The 19,856-nt window shown below is 39.4% G+C and overlaps 1 protein-coding gene across 3 annotated transcripts in view; it reads right to left on the bottom strand.

The window, feature by feature from the left end:
- CEMIP2 (cell migration inducing hyaluronidase 2) overlaps nt 1-19,856 on the bottom strand; it is a 72,377-nt gene that overhangs the window by 33,665 nt on the left and 18,856 nt on the right. For all 3 annotated transcript variants that reach the window (XM_014848870.3, XM_014848861.3, XM_070495479.1), the window contains exons 3-11: nt 18,698-18,838; nt 17,543-18,104; nt 13,562-13,731; nt 9,348-9,536; nt 7,528-7,697; nt 6,238-6,447; nt 5,686-5,891; nt 5,491-5,560; nt 2,586-2,714 (exon numbers count right to left, since the gene is read on the bottom strand). In XM_014848870.3, coding sequence (XP_014704356.3) covers nt 2,586-2,714; nt 5,491-5,560; nt 5,686-5,891; nt 6,238-6,447; nt 7,528-7,697; nt 9,348-9,536; nt 13,562-13,731; nt 17,543-18,104; nt 18,698-18,838 — 1,847 coding nt within the window. The remainder of the gene's footprint in view (nt 1-2,585; nt 2,715-5,490; nt 5,561-5,685; nt 5,892-6,237; nt 6,448-7,527; nt 7,698-9,347; nt 9,537-13,561; nt 13,732-17,542; nt 18,105-18,697; nt 18,839-19,856) is intronic.

Below are 19,856 nucleotides of genomic sequence, written 5' to 3'. Positions count from 1 at the left end.
GGGCAGGGAGTGGGCGGGAAGCAGCTGAAGAACCCAGAGGAAAGTACTCAAGGGAGTACTGTTTTTTGGTACAAAAAGTCTGGAGATGAGAAAGAGCATAGCACATGTGAGAACAAACAAATCTTAGGTGGACAAACAGGAAACGTACGGAGGAAAGAAAGGTAAGAAGATGACTAAAGAGAAGCGATGCCAGAGGACGCAGAGTTGATCCGCAGAAGAGTCAGACAATGCGACTTTTAATAAAGGTAACAAGAAAGAATATGCTAGCTACAAGATGGATAATGGATTGGAAAGGGACAAAAAAAAAAAAAAAAAAAAAGGAGATAAGGCAGGAGACAACTACAGTAATCCAGAAGAGAAGTAAAGATGACCTAGATTGTGGCAGCAGTAACAGGGAAAAATGGATAGAGTGAGAATCCTTTACTAGGTGAATTACCATTTAGTAATTAATAATATGCCTAAGGGTGAGGGAGAGGAAGCCATAAAGGCTCACGTATTTCTAGTTTGGGCAATTAGGTGGCTAGTGGTTTCACTCACTGACAGAGATACGGGAATGGGGCTGGGGACAAAAATAGGGATTTTAGGGGACAAACAGAGGGCCTAGAAAGAGTTAGCCAGAAGCAGCGGGAGCCCAGCGCCGCAAGAGGGACTGCAGAAAAGCCGAGGAGTGAGAGAGGGCTTTCCCCGAAGGATTCCAGAGAACCCACTAGTTGTGTTTTTAAGACCTTGCCTTTTCTACCCTACGCCCTCTAAACTCTGCCCAGGCTAGCAGACCGCGCGCGAGGCCCATTCGCCTGAGGCGCATGCGCAGGAGAGCTAATGAGAGACCTTGCACACAACCAGGCAGCCCATGCTGGACCGCGCGCTCCGCCAGTTCAGCAAAACCACTTCCAACCTCATTCACCCACCAGCCTAGCCTCAGACGCTGCACAAATGCCATTGACAGCGCTTCCGTTCTCACGGCTTTGGGAGCGCATTTTAGTCTTTATTCTTTTCATCGTTATTATTATATAATGTTTTCTTCTTTCTGCTTTCTCTGCTCTAACTGGGCACTCTTTTTCTATCCAGAGCTTTTCTTTTCGTTTCTTGCTTGCTTTCTTTTTTTTAACAGCGAAGCTTCTGGATTCTGCTACGTGTGCTTTCTACTTCCAGAATTCTAACTAATTTGGGGTTTTTCACCGACCAGCATAAACCAGGATGCTGCTACCGGGTAACTGATTTAAGTTCATTTTTGCCAATCCACAGAGTACAGATTTGCTACAAAGGTAAGCTCTTTCTTTAATAAAACTATCACAACTGGGAGGAAGGGTGTAACAATCTCCTGAGAAAAGATGAACCAAACCGAAGTCAGAAAAGAAAGGATTTTAGTTTGAACACATTTTCTTTATGTGTCCCGGAGACATCAAAATGGTACTCAGTAGGCAGTCAGATAGACATGACTGAGCCAGACTAGATACAGATTTGGGAGGCATGAAGCCATAGAGGCCAGGGTTTGTGCACTTATGACTGATCCAAAGATGACAGGTTCCTCTCTGAGGACCCCAAGGACTTTGGCTATAAAGTACCATTCTGGATAGTCACTCCCAAACTTAATAAATTAAAACCTAATCATCCACTCATTATTCAGATCTAATATGCTTATAATTAATAGAGTACATTACTACATATCTTCATGGTATATGACATTAAAAACAATTAGAATGAAGTATTTTTTACACCACTTATAATTACAAAATTTAGAGGATTTCCACTTTGAAATGCTACTTTCAATAATTATTAGCCTTAATCAACTATTCAGCTCACAAAAATCATAATTCTGTGTAAGTGTTTTCCTCTCTCAAGTCTTCAATCAAGTGATTCTAAGCTCTTCAAATTATAATACTCTTAGGTTTTTAAAGGACCTTCTGAGAATCATAAACAGAAAGTATTAATTGAACTTTTTTGTGGATCACATCCGGGTAAAGAATCTGGGCATTGCATCATACACTGAAAACATCAAAGTGCCTTGTGAGCACCCAATGAACCAGATGAATTTATCATCAGGGGTGAGGGATGAGTACCAAGTATCATGGAAATTGGAGCTCCTAAATGGCCTTTAGTTTACTTGACCTGGATCATTTTTAATTAGGTCAAATATTATTCAAACAATATTTCACTATTTACATAATCAGTATTAAATGCCCAATAGGACATCTATCAGCACTGAGAAGAGAGAAAATATGCTTTTTAATCCCCAGAAGCATATTATCTAATGTGTACATCCCCAGAAACATGTAATGATATTAAAGATTGGAAAGAAGGTAAGAGGGAAGAAAGGAGAGGATGAGGACTCATGGGTCAAGTCCATTATTATATTTATTGACATTGAATGCACATGTGTATGTTAGCGCATATTCCTATGTGTAAATAGAAAGCTGCATATACATCCTGAAGGTGGAGATGTTAGGAGGCTGCATTTTTAATCACAAATTACTTTCTCTGATGACAAGTTCTACCTAAAACTGACGTTTCTCAGTTGTAATCACTGTAGTCCAACCTTTACCCTGTAAATCGTATGAACTGAATGTTAAAACCTAGGAACCTACCTTAAAACTTGAATGGACCCTGTTGTTATAAAATATACCCAATGGAGTGAGTTCTGGTTTCGCCAAGAGCTGCAATCCACTGGACTCTCCAGTAGGTTCCTTGTGGAATAAATACCATATTCCAGCATCCTATAATTAACAGGACAAGATTATTAAAAGCCTCCTTTTATAAAGCCACTCTATGAAACACCTTCATAAACTAAGCACTTCACAAGAAAGTTTAATCTTTTTAACATTAATTAGTCATTGTTTCAAGGTCAGAATTGACTATAAAAAGTTGTGAACCCATCTAGTGGCTTCAAAGCAGTTCTATTATGCTTTTAAAAAAAAAAAAGCAAGTTCAATTTGCTTGCAGGATAGGACGAAAGATAGAAATAATTGTCTGATACTAAAATTTATTTTCAAAATAACTTTCCCATCATTATCTACTTTAAAAAGTTATGCAGAATTAGAAGCACACAAGCTTTCCTCCCTTCCATGTGACTGACCAGGACAGCACAGCCTTTTAGCAATATGGGTTTTTTTCTGTTTACCTCCAAATCTGATCAATAGATGAGTCATACCTATTAAACAACTACCCGCCAACACGCAGAGCTCACTGACTTCTTTCAAACAACTCCAATGCCCTTCCTGTCCTGAGGCAAGTTTTTGCCAAAGAAAAAAAACCACCACACGCATGAATCAGGATGCTGTCTCAGTCTGGACCCTGTCTGTTCAATTTCAGTATTACTGACTTTACCAGGAAGAGAACAGTTCAAACATTTTGACACTCAAAATGAGATATAAAAAATCACAATGAAGTGTTCTTAATCCCTGTGACCATTTTTTATTTTGTAGTGTAATTAAAAACCAGCCCAATGTGAAGGATAACTTTACATTATGGAGTTTTGATTAAACACGTTGTTAAAATTTAAACGTATAGTCCAAAAGTGTGGTATTGATTCAAATCTGGCAAACATTTAGCGCCCACTATGTGCCAGGTGACAGACTATTCTCAAAGAATTCATAGTCTAATTGGAAATACAGAGAGAACTAAAATATATGTAATAAGTACTATATTAGCTGTAGCAAATAAAGTCCTTTAGGAGTATAGAGAGGTGAACTGTGGAAAGCATATATACCTACACATGAAAGTGAATGCAATATTTAACATTTTTCCATTATGAAAATGTACAGATGGATCTTAATAAAAGAAACTACTGTGAAAAATGTGTCTGCCATCTCTACTCTTTTGGGCATAAAACAGACAACAGAAGACAACTTGTGGGGTTGTGGAGAAGGCTCCATACCATAGTCCTATAAGCCGAGGGCAGACTGAACCCTCCCGGGATGCAATGGGGTTTGGGGATGGAGGATGGAGACGTGGGTAGCAGCTGGTTCCTGTTCAACACTGTGGTGTCAAAACAGATAAAGGGAGCTTTGTGAAAAGCAGTGGAAAGGTACAAGAAGAAAAGGTTTGATTTACTTTGGGAGCAAAACTCTTGCCAGAACATGAGCTTTACTGGAACAGCTTTTCTAGAGAGAAAAGAAAGAAGGAACTCACAGAATGAAAAGGAAGAAGAATGTACATGAGGTGGAAAAGATAAACCTGCTTTCTTCTTTTCTCACAGGAGCCCCAGGAAGGGTTTCTGGCAACCTCGCCTTACATGTTTCATGGACTATTTGCAATTTGCTTTGATCTTCAAACCCTGGCTTCTGAAAACAGCTGAAAGGACTCTGCTCTGGCTGTTCACTTGTCATGTAACAGATCAGAAGATGATCCTGGGGTAAGACTGCATATCAAACCCTCGGTCATCTTTACCCAGAAACTCATCTGCCACTTAGAAACTCTCGACACAAACCCCATATGGGCCCAACTAATATTTGATGAAAAATGAATGAATGGAAACCTGAAATAATTAAATGTCCAGGTCTTTCCCAGCCCTGTCAAATAAGAATTTTATGTTTTAGGTTTTTAAGGAAAATCAAGGATGTGAACTCCACCATCACCCAGTGGCGCCTGTGTCCTAGTTAACGCAAAGAACTACTCCCTTCCACTAATCTTTTACTTCCTCCTGGAAAACAGTGCTCGGTATTTCTTCCCTTTAAAAGTCTTAATAGCCATGATGTATAAATATGAATATTTAGTTACTGCTGCAAAGCTCATATGTCTGTGTTGTAGTTTTCAGCACAGATATAATCATAATAGTATAATGTCTTAAAGATTTATTTGTAAATTATAAATTAGGAGTTTTAAATCACACTCAATTATAAATGTAGATTTCTCCAAGCTTATCCAGGGGACATTTCGGCCATCCAACAAGAGTTCATTCATTCTCTTAAGTTATTCTTGTGTTTGTGAAACAATTAAAGGCACAGAGTCAGTTTAAGGCACATAGTTGAGTTTAGCTGCTTTGTGAACGAGATGAAATCCCCAAGGGGACATGATCCCTGCATTTAACAAAAGGATGTGTCCCTTGACCGGAGTCACAGTTGTCACAGTATTCTACAGAATAATCCATTCTCATAATTTCAGAAAAGCTGAGGCTTTCTTTGTTCATCAGCACTGAAAACTGAAATAATCAGTTACTTGGCCACACATGACTTAAGATGAGAAGCCAGAAAGATTGTATATAAGACTCTACAAATAGACTCTGGAGATGACGTGATAACCCTAGAAACTAGCCTGCCCCTTTTGCTCCATTTAGCATCTGTCTTGCCATACATGTACATCCTCACTAGCACAAACGATTCAGAAGAACTGGAGGAACTGTCTCAACTGCATCGTGCTGTCAGCTCCACAAGCGGCACCAGAAAACGACGACGTGCTAGTGTTCGATTGCCACACGTTACGTTACATCCGTAAACACGAGAAGATTTATAAACACGAATAGGAAAAAACCGAAAGCACTTCAATATTATTTACCTGTGAGCCTGCAGCTGCATTATTAATCAGATTATTGTTGGGATGAGCAATCCAGAAAGTTGAAACAGCCCTGCAAGGCATTTTTTAAGGTGATTTAAACGTTCATCATGAAAAATACTGCCCACTAAAAACTTCCCCCAAAAGTCAAAGGCCTTGACCATCACACATGAGTTTTTCTCTCTGCCAGTTACTCACATACAGTCAGTGGCAGGTACAGGGACGTAATTTCCAAACACTTTTTCTCGCATGGCGGTGCACATGGAGTTATTCCTGTCCGTGGGGAGGAGGGTGCCCGGCTTGGTAAGGAGTCCAAGATTGTGGAAGAAAGTATTTCTCTGTTCAACACCATCTTCCAAAAAGAAACAATGACCTAGTGTGTCAAATCCAATGGTGTCTTTTATCTGCAGAAATATAAGTGTATAATGTCATTGGTAACAAGATTGATTATGGTTTAAGTGACAAGTGCTACTCAGTGTAACATGCTCAGGACAAATGCAAAAAAGAAGTTTTAATCTTAGCTGAAGGAGCAAAGTCAAATGTCAAGTTTTATTGATCTCTTAGGAGAATAATTTGGGTAGCTAAAAAAGTAGGCTTCCTTAACACACAAAAACAGCAGAATTCTCAGTAAAAGCAGGACAGAGTAAGGCATGTGGTACAACAGCTTCCTTATATAAAATTGAGGAGTCATGAGAATTAAAGAGCTAACTGTTTCAATAATATGCATCAACATAACGTGAGGCTACTTACCAGCAAGCCATTGGTCCCATGCACAGTGATGCACCTGGAGAAGCTGTGATGAATAGACAGACCGTCCACAAATGTCCCTTGTCTGTACCCTCCTTTATAATCCACATCTCCACACAGGTGAAAATGAACAGGATACCGCCCCAGGTGCTGCTGACCCAGGTGTTCCAATTCCGCGTAAGAAAGATGGACTGAAGTAAAATTTCTCATTACCTACCAGACAAGGTAACCAAAATCAAAAGGATACATTTCATTATAGGAAAGTAGTAAACAATATTGTTTTAATAGAAAATGTCTGAAAGAGAATACATATTAACACATTTATTTTTTTTGCATCCTGTTTTCCCAGATCCACAGTTAATAATTCAGCAAATGCTCCTTTGCACAGTGAATGCTTTAAAGAGCTCTAAAAATAGTCTCTTATTAGGAATAAAAGGAAATGTAACCAGAAAAGTTGCAGAAATGATTTCCGTATATATGTTTTGATTTGGTCAAATATTTTGGTCAATTCCAGGCTCATCTTGTTCATTTCTATAACTTCTGCCGTCGTTTAATGAAGTTATTTCTAAGTCATCCCTCAATGTTTTTGTTAGCACATAATATTGTTTACTTCAGTTTTTCAAAAATTCCTCTGATCCAAGATCAGAGCACACTCAATATTTGTAACCACTGCATTTTCAATCATACTACTAAAAACAAAGGAATAACGCTGACCGACATTTCAGAAATCAGTGTCACAGAAATGTTGCTAACAACTGGAGTTTACTCAAAGCACAAAAATTGATTTTAAAACACATGTAGGCAAAATGCAGTCCAATCAGCTAGCTCTCAGAGCGATGCTTACCAAAGTGAGGGCTCAGTACTTTCAGAGAATAAAAATCTGCATACAAAAAATATTTTTACAGAACCAAATTTTCTATGTGTATATTACTACTGCTTGCCCTTTCAAAATATGTTTTAAAAAGATCCAGTGTATTTTTTTCAGAGATTGCATGCATGGATACCGAGATGATTTGGTTTTTTATCTCTGTATAGTTGGTTCCTCCCAATGTAAATGGATTTAATTCTTCATGGGACAATTCCTAAATGGTTTAACTGCAGGTCCTGGTCAATTAAATGAAGATATAACTTTCTCTTTTAATTATCTAAAATCTCCTCATTGTCAGTGAATAGAGAAATAAAATATGATTTCTTTTTAATATCCATATAGATCTCATTCCAAAACTTGAAAGTTTTTCAAACGTGTATTTAGCAACTACGGTCCCAAAGACGTCATTAAATCCCTCTGCCTACCATGACATGTCCCCCAAAGGTATCATAATCAAAGAACTGGCACTGGTTTTCAGCATAGCATGAATCTTCCATTTCTCCTCGGATTACAACATTCCGGGTGAGAATTCCAACCTCAGCTCTCATGTCTACACCATCAACGATTTCACCCATGTGCAGGAACTGAGGGGTCTCTGGTGGATGTGGGCAAAAGAAAAGAATATTAGAACAAAGAAAACAAACATGTCAAAGGCAGTCCTCTTTATTCTGTAACTCCAAGACGTTATCAACATTTATTGTCTGCTTCCATTTTTTACTACCTCAGAGTCACAGAATCCCAGGAAGCTAGGATTTTAAAGATTATCTAGTCTAACCACCCACGTAAGGCCTGAACCCCCACTACCAACTGTCAAACCCACACACAGACACAGAGCTTGCTCCCCACTAAAGTGGCTTGGTCTTCTCTTGAACAACACCAATAATCTAGAATCTACTACGAATCCATATTCTCTCTCTAGTTCCTATCCACATGCTCTTTTCTGCTCCCCAGAGGGCACACAAAGGACCAAATGCAAGTCCAGAAAAACAAATGGTTTTGGAGATGTTGATAATAAGGTGTCAAGTTGTCTTTGCTTCTACTTCAAAGCCAAAGTAATCTGCATTGGACATTAAGAGTACAGAAATTACTATCTTTTCTCACTTCTTACCTTAATATTATTAAGAATTCTTTTAAATCCCCACCTTTATTGGAAGTTTAGAAGCACTCTAATAATGAGCTTTTCTCTGATGTTTTTATTATATAAACTCAGGAAGGAAAAATACAAATCAATCAAGGAGTCGAGGTCATGGAGATTCATTATCATGTAGACTTGTTAACAAGAGTGGGAATTTCCAAAAACTCAATGCCAGATGGGATCACAGTTCATTGGAGTTTTTTGGCTTTTGCTTACACCTTGTACAATCGAGAAGGAAAAGTACAACACTAATGATGCACAGGGAAAAAATGCCATGAGCCAATCATCCTCCTTTTTTTGAAAGCAAAAATTTTCCCTTAACCTTCAAAGCACTAAATGACCCAAAGAGTACTTATTAAATAGTTACTGTAAACTCTTTTGTTTTATACCATAAATGTATAATCTTGAGTACAGAAGCAAGGAAAGCCACACAGTGATTGAAATGCACAATGAATTCCATAACTGAGACAACATACAAAGAAGCTTCTCCTGTGACCAGGCTCAGAATAAGTACCTGGTAAAATGGCAGCCATTCCTTCTAAACACAACTTACAGTAAGAATCTCATTATGCATTGCTCTCCCTCAAAAAATCTATTTCAAGATTCTGATATGAAATGTAGTCTTATGAAAATCCTTTTTTGGTACCATTTTATATAATAGTGAGATCTACTTTTTGCCAAGGAAGTAGGCACTCAAAAACCATGGGGATTTTTTTTTTAATTAAGCAGATGGACTTGTATTAAAAAATGGATTGAGCTGAATGGTTGGGTTTACTATTATTTGATAGTGGAAAATTAGTAATAAAGAAGTTGGAGAGAACCTTTGAAATATCAATCCATCTAATCTGCATCTTTTCTTTTTTTTAACAAAGAAACAGGCATGACACACTGATTTCCTTGCTCTATATCATTAACAGCAACACTATCGGTCAATAAATACCTTTTTCTAACATCCTCTGGGATCTAGCGTTCAATGTACACCACTGCTAAGACCTTTAGTACTAATGATGATGATGGTGACAATGATGATGATGGGGAAAAAAAATAACTCCAGGAATCAACTCCCAAGAAAAGAGTGTTTCCCAGGAAGAATTCTGAGCTATCTCATACCTTTGACTTTGACCTGGAAAGGGCTGCACTCAGGACAGGGGAGAAGAGTGAACTCCTCTGCTTGGTACATAGAATAGTCTGTGCTTGCGACCACAATCTGCTCTCCGGGTTTCCAGCTACTAACATCATCCAGCAGATGAAGCTTCACTCCATCCATGACCTCCACCCGGAAACCTGAAAGAGAAACGCCTAAACCAAAAGACAACAAAGAAAGTGATGCATTAGCAGGAATTTTTCTTTTTCTAAAATCAACCCCCTCATGATTCACAAATCAAAAGTTAAGATAAAGATAAGTCAGCAAATTTTTACTATTGCTAACCATGTGCCAGTCACTCTGCAGACACTATGATTAAAAGATGAAAATATGGTTAGCTCAGGGACGATCTTCCTCAAGCAAAAAGAGGAAGATTAGCTGTGGATGTTAGCCCAGGGCCAATCTTCCTCACCAAAAGAAAAAGAAAGAAAGAAAGAAAAGAAAATATAGATCCCTGCCCTCAAGGAGAGAGAGTCCCATGCACCCCTAACCATGATGGGGTGTAACATGTCACTTTGGTCAACTCTTCTTTTATAATTTTGAAGAAGGCTCTCAATCCCCAAATCTCTCACTATACTTCATTTCAGTGCTAAAACTGTAATACTGCTCCCAAGCCACCCTAAAGTGTAATAGGAACATATCACATTCAGGCAGCAGCTGCCAAACACAGAATAGGTCTGTAATAAATACCCAATGTTTCAATTTAATCCATGCACAGGACAAGAGATAGGACGTTAGCACACACACAATCTTAATATTAAGAATAAAAGCTTACCTTAGGCAATCCCTCATTTCTGTGCCTTTGCTCACACTTTATTCTTTACCTAGAATATCCTTCCACTCTTATTCACCAACCAAGATACCATCCTCCTTATAACGTTCAGGCGAATCTTTAGACTTCCCAAACACCCTTGCTGGCAGCAACCTCTCTCTCCAGTATCCTCCTTCTGGTACTATTCATACCTTTACAATTGGAGGATAGCTCGCCTCCCCAGAAGTTACATCAGCGAAGGCAGCAAAGGGTGTCCGTCTGAGTACTCACTACTCAGTTGTGTTCCTAGCACAGACTCACAGATGTCTGCTGAATGGATGAGCTTTCCCACTATGATCTGCAGGGTGACCCAAAGGCCACGTGGCACTGCCCCTGTCCAACTCAGCTCCTTTCCTGGGATAAGGTCAACTATGTATGTAATCCAGGGACTGCCAAATACTGATCTCTCCTGATACCCCCTTTCAGAACGCAAAGTTGTTTCCCCATTAGTTAGGCAGACGAAAACTGAAAGCCAATCCAACTTCTCCATAACTTATACTCTTACACACAACCAAGTGTAGAAGTGTTTCCTGCTTCTAAGCATCCATGGTATAACCTGTCGTAAGCCAAAAGCTGACTTAATGGAAATGTATACGGCATAGATGGAAGCTACTTCATAAGATCAGTGGAGAAGGAAAAACACTGCATTCCAAAGATATCTTTTTACTAAATATCTATACTTCTCTATCATCCTTGTAAGTAACTAGCATAGTGACCTGGTGCTCCTTTGAGATAATGACTCTCAGGGGCAATGATAGGAGTGAAAGAACACATTTACTTAAGAGAATCAAAAGGAGGGAAATTCAGGCACGGCACGAGGAATAATACAGATATCCTTACAGATTTGAGCCAACTACCCTGATAAGACCTAACCTGAGCAAGTCTTAGATTCTGTTCCTCTAGACTTTGTGTCTACAAACACCAAAAAAGGGAACCTAATAAACTTAAAGTGTTATATATATATTTCTTGCATCCAGATACTACAGCCTGTACGGGGATTTTGTCCAAACAATAACTCTAACAATAATAGCAGTAGCTAACAGTTGTTGGAACTTCTCATGCATAATAACCTTTCGTCAAAACAGCTTTGAGAGATAGGAACTATTATATGCTTTAGAGATGAAGAAATCAAAGGTCAAGGAGTTTGAAGAGCAGCTAAAAAGTGGTAGAGCCCATAACTGGACGCTAATCCAATTCCAGAGCCCAATTTCCTAACTTCTGTATTATTCTGCCTTCCCAAGAATCAAAAACAGGCAGGTTAAGAACAAAGACAATCAAAAACCTCATGGCGGCAACAACAATCATTACCCAAAATTTCAGATTTTTACCAAAATAAATTTTTAAGGGCAACTAAGAAACAATTTCTCATATGAAATTTCAATAATGCTTTAAAAAAATGACTACTAGACAAATAAGTTTCAATTTAAAAGATCATTAGAATTTGTTCTGTTTTAAAAGATGAAGCCAGAAGGTTGGATGCGGAAGATCTGAATTATTCAATAATTCCTTAATTTCTTCTGGCTTTAAAAGAAAATCCTGCCTAAGATTCTCTCCTATTAGCGCTACTAAATTGGAAGTGTGAAATAAGTTCATCCTCCCTGCTTCCTGGAGAGAATTTCCACCTCTTCCAGAAATTAAGAGTCATTGAGAACATGGGACATAAACGATGTCCTACAAAAGATAGCTAGCCATGTACCCTCGTCCAGATATGAGTAGTCATCGGTAATGTCAAAACGAAAACAAAATTTCCCACAAAGGAAATGTTAACTCGAGTTTTGTCAGTAATTATCTTCTGCCTGAAATCTTACTGGAGGCAGTTCCACTAAACGCTTCACGCAGGTCCAAATTCCTGCTGAGAAATGCTTCTCACCCACCTCTGCTTTTTAACCATGATACGGTAGAAAGAGCAGTAGTCTTGGAGGCAGGAAGCTGAGGCTTGATTCCAGCTTCCTCACCCATAACGGATCCCATTTCCTCACCTCAAACCCAGAGAGCTGCTTAGAGGCAACATGTGAAAGTCCACGTTACATAACAGAAAATCTGTTTGTTTTAAAGCCAAGGATTTTCTCTCTTCAATTACAGTGATACAAAACACACCATTGTAACCCAAGTCATGTTTGCATCATCATTAAAATAGCTAACATTGGAGTGCTTACTCTACACACTGTGCTAGAAACTTCGTATTCTTCACATTTGATACTCACAGCATCTCTAACATGGTTGTTTCTATTATTATCCCCATTTTTCAGATGCGGAAACTGAGAGGAAGTCTAAGTCATGTGCCCACCATAATATGGTAAGAGAAAGAGCTGAGGGTTGAACCCAGGCATTCTGTCTCCAGAAGTAAATACTTTGCTACATTGCTGCTAAAAACAGAGGTATAAGCCCAGTCTAAAATAAGCCTTTCTGGGTAATTACAGATATAACAAAGCACCTCTTGATTACCTATTTCATTAATTTGGGTATAATTGGTTGGAAAAGAAAGCTGGTGGGCAAGCACAGACAAGAGGCTGCCAATCTATACCTGAAGCCAAAAAATCTGGCAGCAAAGTAGGTAATTAAAAAAATTCTACAGTGAACAGCTCAAGAAAAAAAGTCAGAAGTACCATAAACACTAGTGCAATAATGCTGGCATTATTCGAACAAATTATAGTTCTTCTTAAAGATGGATTATAATCAAACCATGTTGAAGAAAATGTAAAGACATAAGATAACTTTACAATATGTTATTTAAAGAAAGGAAAACAGGTTAAAACAAACTCAACGGTAGGGGAGGGAAAATATACAAGATAAAAAATACTAGATTATTTGCACCAAAATAATAATCTCTGGGTAACAGGGTTAAAGACTAATTTTTACTTTGTACTTTCTGTGTTTTCCAGTTTGTGTGTAAGATAAATGTATTAGCTGGATCATCCGAGAAAAATTGATAAGGAAATGAGAAGTTTGTTTACAGAGTATGCTTTCAAAGGTAATATTTGCTGACATATCTTCATAAGAAAAGATACAAAGTACAAGATCATGTTCACAGTCATGGAGCATAACCAAAGACAGCTCACTCTACCACATCCAGACTGGTTCAACTGGTCCCAAATCCAGGAAACAAATCCATTTCTACTAGTTAACCACACTATATGACTCAGAATCAAGAACAAAGTTCAATTAGGGGTGCCTCAACTAGACTAGATCATTCTCTCGTCCAGAGAGAACTCTTGAGTCTAAAAGATCAAGTAGAGTAGGGAAACTATAGGTTTCATCTTCAATCAGTTGAGAAATCTACCCAGACTGTTATCTGAATACAATACCACTTAAAAAATCTGTCACAATACTTACCAATGTCTTACAAGAGTATAAACTGTACTTGCCTACCTTCAATCCATTCACTATATGCTGTCACAGCGAACTTCTGACCATCCACAGTATAAAATTCTCTTTGGGCAAGAGCCTTCCCTCCACTACTGTGATTTTCATAGTTTCTCACAGATTCATTGCAAGATGTATTTCCACCATCAATGACACCAACCAAAGCCCAAGCTTGCCTAGAAGGAAAAAGAACACGTGCATTTGATTCTTTATCATGGTACTGACCCAAATCCCTAACACAGATGTTATGTCAGGTGCTGTTTAATTCTCATATTCCATTCTTGTCAATCTCTCCATCCCTTCTTCCATATGAGGTTGCAAGTCCAAACCTTGACTGAAGTAACTGACATCATAGAAGGAAATGCACCCGGATTGTAAATCCTTGTCTGTACAGCTCCGTAACAGGTGAGACACCGATGACTATAACTTCAATTAATCATTGACTTCCTTCCTCAATATACACCGATTCCATTCACTATCATTTGGACCACAAGCCCATTTATTTTCCTTCTTTTTTAAAATGATTATCGCCTGCTCTCTTTTCAACTCTCCACTCTGTCATGTTCTCCAGTCTAGCTGCATCATAGGATCACATGGGGAGATTGAGAAATATATAGATGCTAAGACCCAGCCCCAGACCAATGCAATCACCATCTCTACAGGTGGGGCCTGGCATGCATATGTTTTTGAAGTTCCCCAGGTGATTTGAACACGCAGCCACACTTGAGAACCACTGAGTTAGAGTAGTGGTTCTCAAACTTTAGTAGGCATCAAAATCACCCGGAGGGGCTGGCCCCGTGGCCAAGCGGTTAAGTTCGCACGCTCCACTGCAGGTGGCCCAGTGTTTCGTTGGTTCGAATCCTGGGCACAGACATGGCACTGCTCATCAAACCACGCTGAGGCAGCGTCCCACATGCCACAACTAGAAGGACCCACAACAAAGAAAATACAAATATGTACTGGGGGCCTTTGGGGAGAAAAAGGAAAAAAATAAAATCTTTAAAAAAAAAAATCACCTGGAGGGCTTGTTACATCAGATTGCGGGCCCCACTCTCACTGAGGCGGGGCCAGAGAATTTGCATTTATAACAAGTTCCCAGGTGATGTTGATGTTGCTGGTCTGAGCACCACTTTGAGAACCCCAGAGTTAGAGGTCAGAGGTCAGAGCAGTAGTTATCAACCTTGACTGCACATCGATTGCCCGGGGGTCCTAGTCTTTGGAGATCCTGATGTAAATGATCTAGGGTGGGCCCTGCACATGGGATTTTTAAAATTCTCAGGTATGCAAGCCAGGCTGAGAACCACTGGGTTACCGGCTTCTAAATATCCTTAAATCGAAACTGTAGAATCACTCGCCAACAGATTTTTAAATTTTACCTGCTATATGTCTCCCTGTTGAAAGCAATGTGTTTGAAAACACTATTTTATTTCTATGATATTAAACATCCCAGGACTTGCTCAAGCTTGTGGCCAAAATAAGAAAAAAAAAAAAAAAAAAGACAAAAAGCCAGAAAATTTGCCCTAAGACTTCTGGTTTAAAACATGAAAAGAAAAATGTCAACCTCCTACCCTAGAAAAAAAAAAATACCAAATGTAATCTATGCCAGACAGATGGCTGCATATTCACAGATAAAAGCTACCCAAAGTGTGCCTCCATCCTTCTAAATTCCACACCCACCCGTGCGTGGATTAGCCGCTCTTTGGCTGACAGTGTCTACAGCTCTATTTATATTCCTTGATACAGCAGAAGGAATCAGACAAAGAATGTCTCAATTTATTATCTCCCATTTGAGAGGGATGGAGAGCAAAAATATCAGAGGTGGCTTTTATTTACCAGAACTGCCTCAGCAACTGTAAAACAATGTTCTGTTCTACTGACATTATCTCCAAAACACTCCTACTTTCCTCCTCCACTTGAGGAAAATTTCAGCACAGGAGAACATTATCTTCAAAGGGGTATGTTTATGTACATTGGAGATAATGTCAACGCAATAAAATGTTGGCAAAGGATCACAACTCTTTTTTCCTCCCTCAAATCAGCAGCAGTATGTTAAAGGGAATTTAGAAACCAGTAGGGAGAGGAATCAAAAAAAGTCAAACAAAAATATTCATAGCTAGTGATCACACAAATCTAGAACAAATAATGACATAAAAAAACCAAAAGTTGTAATCCCTGGCATTACTGGATAATAAATCAAAGTAGGTGTCAAACTTTGAAAAGACCATGCTTCCACTCCTGGGTTTATAAATTATATAAATATGTGCACAGGTGCATCAAGAGACGGGTAAAAGAACATTCGGAGAAACTCTTTTTATAACAGAGGTCCAAACTGGAAAACCACCAGATGTCCAGGAATAAATAAATTGTGGCATAGTCACACAATAGAAAATAAACAGCAAAAATGAGCCAGCACTACATGCCATGACATAGATGACACTGGGTAACAGAGTGGAGCAAAGAAGCCAGACACAAATATGATATATTGTCTGCTTCCATTTATATGAGGTTCAAAAACAGGCAAACCTAAACTTTAGTGTTCACCACACATTGCAGAGAGTGGTTCCCCTTGGTGAGCAGAGGGAGTGATCAGTGACTAGGAGGGGACAGGAGGGGGCTTCCGGGCTTGGGCAATGTTCTATTTCTTGACTTGGGTGGTAGCTCCCCAGGTATCATGTTGTGATAAGTCATTAAACTCTACATTCTTGTCTTTAGCACTTTTCTGTATGTGTATTATACTTAATTAAAAACCAAAAAACCTTGGCCATGTTATTCTGGAAATAGGGTCTGGAAAGCCCTCCTTCCCCACTGCCTGCACAGCACACTCCTAACCACCCTTCAGGCCTCTCCTGTTTGGGAAGCCTCCACGGATCCCCAGGCCAATTTGAGGGCTGCTTCTATTTATGCTCCCATCACAGCCTGTAGTTGCAGCAAATGTCTCATTGCATGATCCTTGTCTATTTGGGTCTCTGTTTATCCACTAGGTTAAACGCTGGCTCTGAGATGGTATCCTCTCATCTAAGCATCTATGGGTACCCAGCACTTAGCATCTCCAAAGTATTCCCTGGGTGAATAAACGCATTTTAAAAACATTACAGATCCTCTTTCTTCACTAATTTTTGTTTTTTTAACTTTCTCTAGAATTCCTATAGATGATGTTCCCTTCCAACAACCGCCCAAAGGAAAATATAATTAGATCACCCAACCATCAAAGGAAAAAATGAGGTCATTTCAACATGCAAGTTTTGAAGTCGTCTCACTTTTCACTGCAGATATTCCCTGACTTTACTAAGAACAGTAAGCAGAATTAAAACTTCTGTTTTTTTAATTAAATGTTGAGCCAGCTACTTCCTCAGACTCAGGGCTGCATTAGGAAATCATGGCACCATAGTCTATAGAACCACCAATGTAGAAATGAATCCTCCTCTCTGGCACTCCAGCTTGCTCCTCCCTCACGTGTGCCTCGGCTCCACAGACCTCCACCAGCCAAACAAGCAGATTCAGATCTGCACGCAAAGGATCCCAAAGGAAGACAAGAAAAAGAAAACTGTGCATGTTCCACTCCCTCAGGCTTTTAGACAACTTTTACACCTTCGCATGGAATTGGGCCCTAACCATTCAACTCATAAGTTGCCTCAGTTGGCCTGAGTTTCACATGCGCTTCATTCAGAAGGTAGTGAAAGAGGGAAGTACACCATCCTTAAACTGCCTGATTGTGTCAGTACCACATTTCTGTTCTTAACTTTTCACAAGCCCGATATTATGCTTCACAAAGTGCTTCATAAACCAAAGCCAAGAAAAGGGCTTCTGTAACCAGTATCTTGTCCTCCGGTCCCACGTTTCAAAGGAAGAGGAACCAGACTTCCAAATGGTAGTAGCCATTCTGACACCTGAAGCCCAGCTGTGGTGCGGTGTGTTTCTCCACCCTCCCTCTCCTCTCACACAGACACAGACCCTAACACATAGCTGGGAAGGAAAAGATATGCCCACCTGTAGCCCAGTCCTTGGATCAGGTTACTTCCCAAGCGGTCCTGGATCATTTGTATGGTTCCTTGTAGGAGGCTTTTGGCTGCTGAATCTCCAACAGCTATAGCAACAATCCGTCCTGGATCCTGGACCCTCAGAAACTCCTCAAGTCGCCTACTCTCATTGTGGTATTCATGGGTATCAAATCTCTCACTTTCCAAAATTTTGGCTGTGTCTTGGTCAATGACCCTAACATTGAGGCCCCTGGAAAAGTCTTTTTCAAAGGCGTAGGACCCAAAGGTCAAGCCTGAAGAATGCAGTGTTCTCGTCAACAACGTCCACGATGTTTTCTGTGCCCCGTGTAACTCCAGTGTCCCGCCAGCTTCCACACCAATAAATTTTTTGCCAAATGTTGGCATACTTTCACCTTCATCTGACCTGCCATACAAGGCAATTGTCGCTTTGGATTTATAGCGGCATTTTTCTGCTCCAATATGAAGCGCCCCACCATCCTTGATCAGGATGTAACGAGTCCTCAAAGTAATATTTCTGGATCCGTCTTTATCATCCCCAAATACAAGTAGTCCTGCAGAGAACAACACTAGTGTAAGCCAACTTCTGAAACATCTTTCTGAGATACAGAGAAATAGCTTTCACCTTAAGAGGGAAAAAAAGATACTTCCGCAATTAAGTTGGGAAAAGGAGTCTGCTTAGGAAATTAAACCTACTTTCAAAACACAGTGAAGGAAGAAATGAAGAGTTCATATCTCAACACACTAAAAATGCCCATGTATATGAATTTCAATCCATTCACTTTAGAGGGAAATCATTTCTAGGAAAAGATCTAAGAGCCTACAAATATGAATCTCATTTTTACCTATGGTTAACCCATGTTAATTCTCTCATCACTCTCCTTAGTTGTAACAAAGATGTAGCTATGAGATTACCTTCTGGAACTGTTCCCTTTTCTATACATCAAGAGTCTTGACTTGAGTAATTTCTAAGGCCCTTCTAGCTTTTGAATTCTTCAGTTCTACCTTAGGAACTTTTCATGTCTCCGTGGTTGGAGTGACACCACATCCTAAAGGCTAAGAAAAGTTTTCTATATAAAGAACATCAAATCTTCCTCCATTGTAAAGAGCAACCTTGCAGTTCCCACAGACAGGGACCTTTACTTACCTCCATCCTGAATGACTACAGAATTCACTGTGGCATCTGAGGTCAGACGGAACATATCTCCCTCCTTGATAACGACTTGCTTTGCAGAATCTTGACCTGGATCCCAGTTCCTGAGACGGGGGTTTTGATCTGGGCAGTTCTCTATAAAACAATGCAACATTGATATCCCATCAATCCAACAAAATGCAAGAATACTTTTAGACAAATCCAAGCATTACCATCATTTATTGCAATCTGCAAGTAATGGACTGACATAGTTTAATTTCCTACCATAAGGAGGGAAATCCCATCCCAGCAGCAGAGACATGTCAAAACCTTTACTTCCTCAAAACATAAAAAAGATTTCATCACAAAACTAAGTGGCTGCCTATCATCTAGTTTGGGCCAAACTCTACAAGATAAAACTCAAGTTCCCTGAATACTCTACTCTGGAAATAATAGTAAGAAGCAAAACCGTGAACTGTCCTTGGACCCACACTGGAAAGCTGTTTTAGAAAAGAAAATATGTTCACAACATACTGGTGAATAAAAAAACGGAAATTGCTAAGCAATATGTGTATTAGGTCTTCTCAGGTTCCTTCCTGGCACAGTGAATTATAAAGTAGGCGATAACAGCACCTCTTTCATTCGCAAGGCAGCAGCTGATAAATATTGCTATCTTCAGACATGAACACTTTCCCAACGAAACTATAAGCAGCAAACAGCCAAAGATCCAACTTCTCATTTTCAGAGATGAGGAAACTACAGATTAGAGCAACCAAACGCAAGATTACGTAGCAACTTGAGTGATACGGAAGTTCCCCTTTAAGAAATGAGGTTTACTCGCCGTTTTCCTTCACTAGAATTGGAATTTGCCTCTTGAATAGGTAATGATGAAAATGTAAAAGTATTCCGCATTGCCACAGCTATTCAACGCAGGAGATCTTTAGTTTCTAGTCTAATTTGGAAGAGGGGGGCAAAACACACCAATTTTGATGGACTAATGACCAAGTATTTACTGAGGATCAATTTGTCCACTCTGTACTAGACACTGTAAAATGTATAAAGCATAGAATGAGTTCACAGCCTTCAGAGCTTATAATCTAGCTGGAGAGAAAAAGCCACCATGTATGAAATAACTGAATACTGAATAATGTGGTAGCTAATTTAGGTGCAAAAG

Source organism: Equus asinus, chromosome 23 (genome assembly GCF_041296235.1).
Source record: "Equus asinus isolate D_3611 breed Donkey chromosome 23, EquAss-T2T_v2, whole genome shotgun sequence".
In the NCBI taxonomy this organism is placed as follows: Eukaryota; Metazoa; Chordata; class Mammalia; order Perissodactyla; family Equidae; genus Equus; species Equus asinus.
This window is presented reverse-complemented; position numbering and strand designations above follow the sequence as displayed.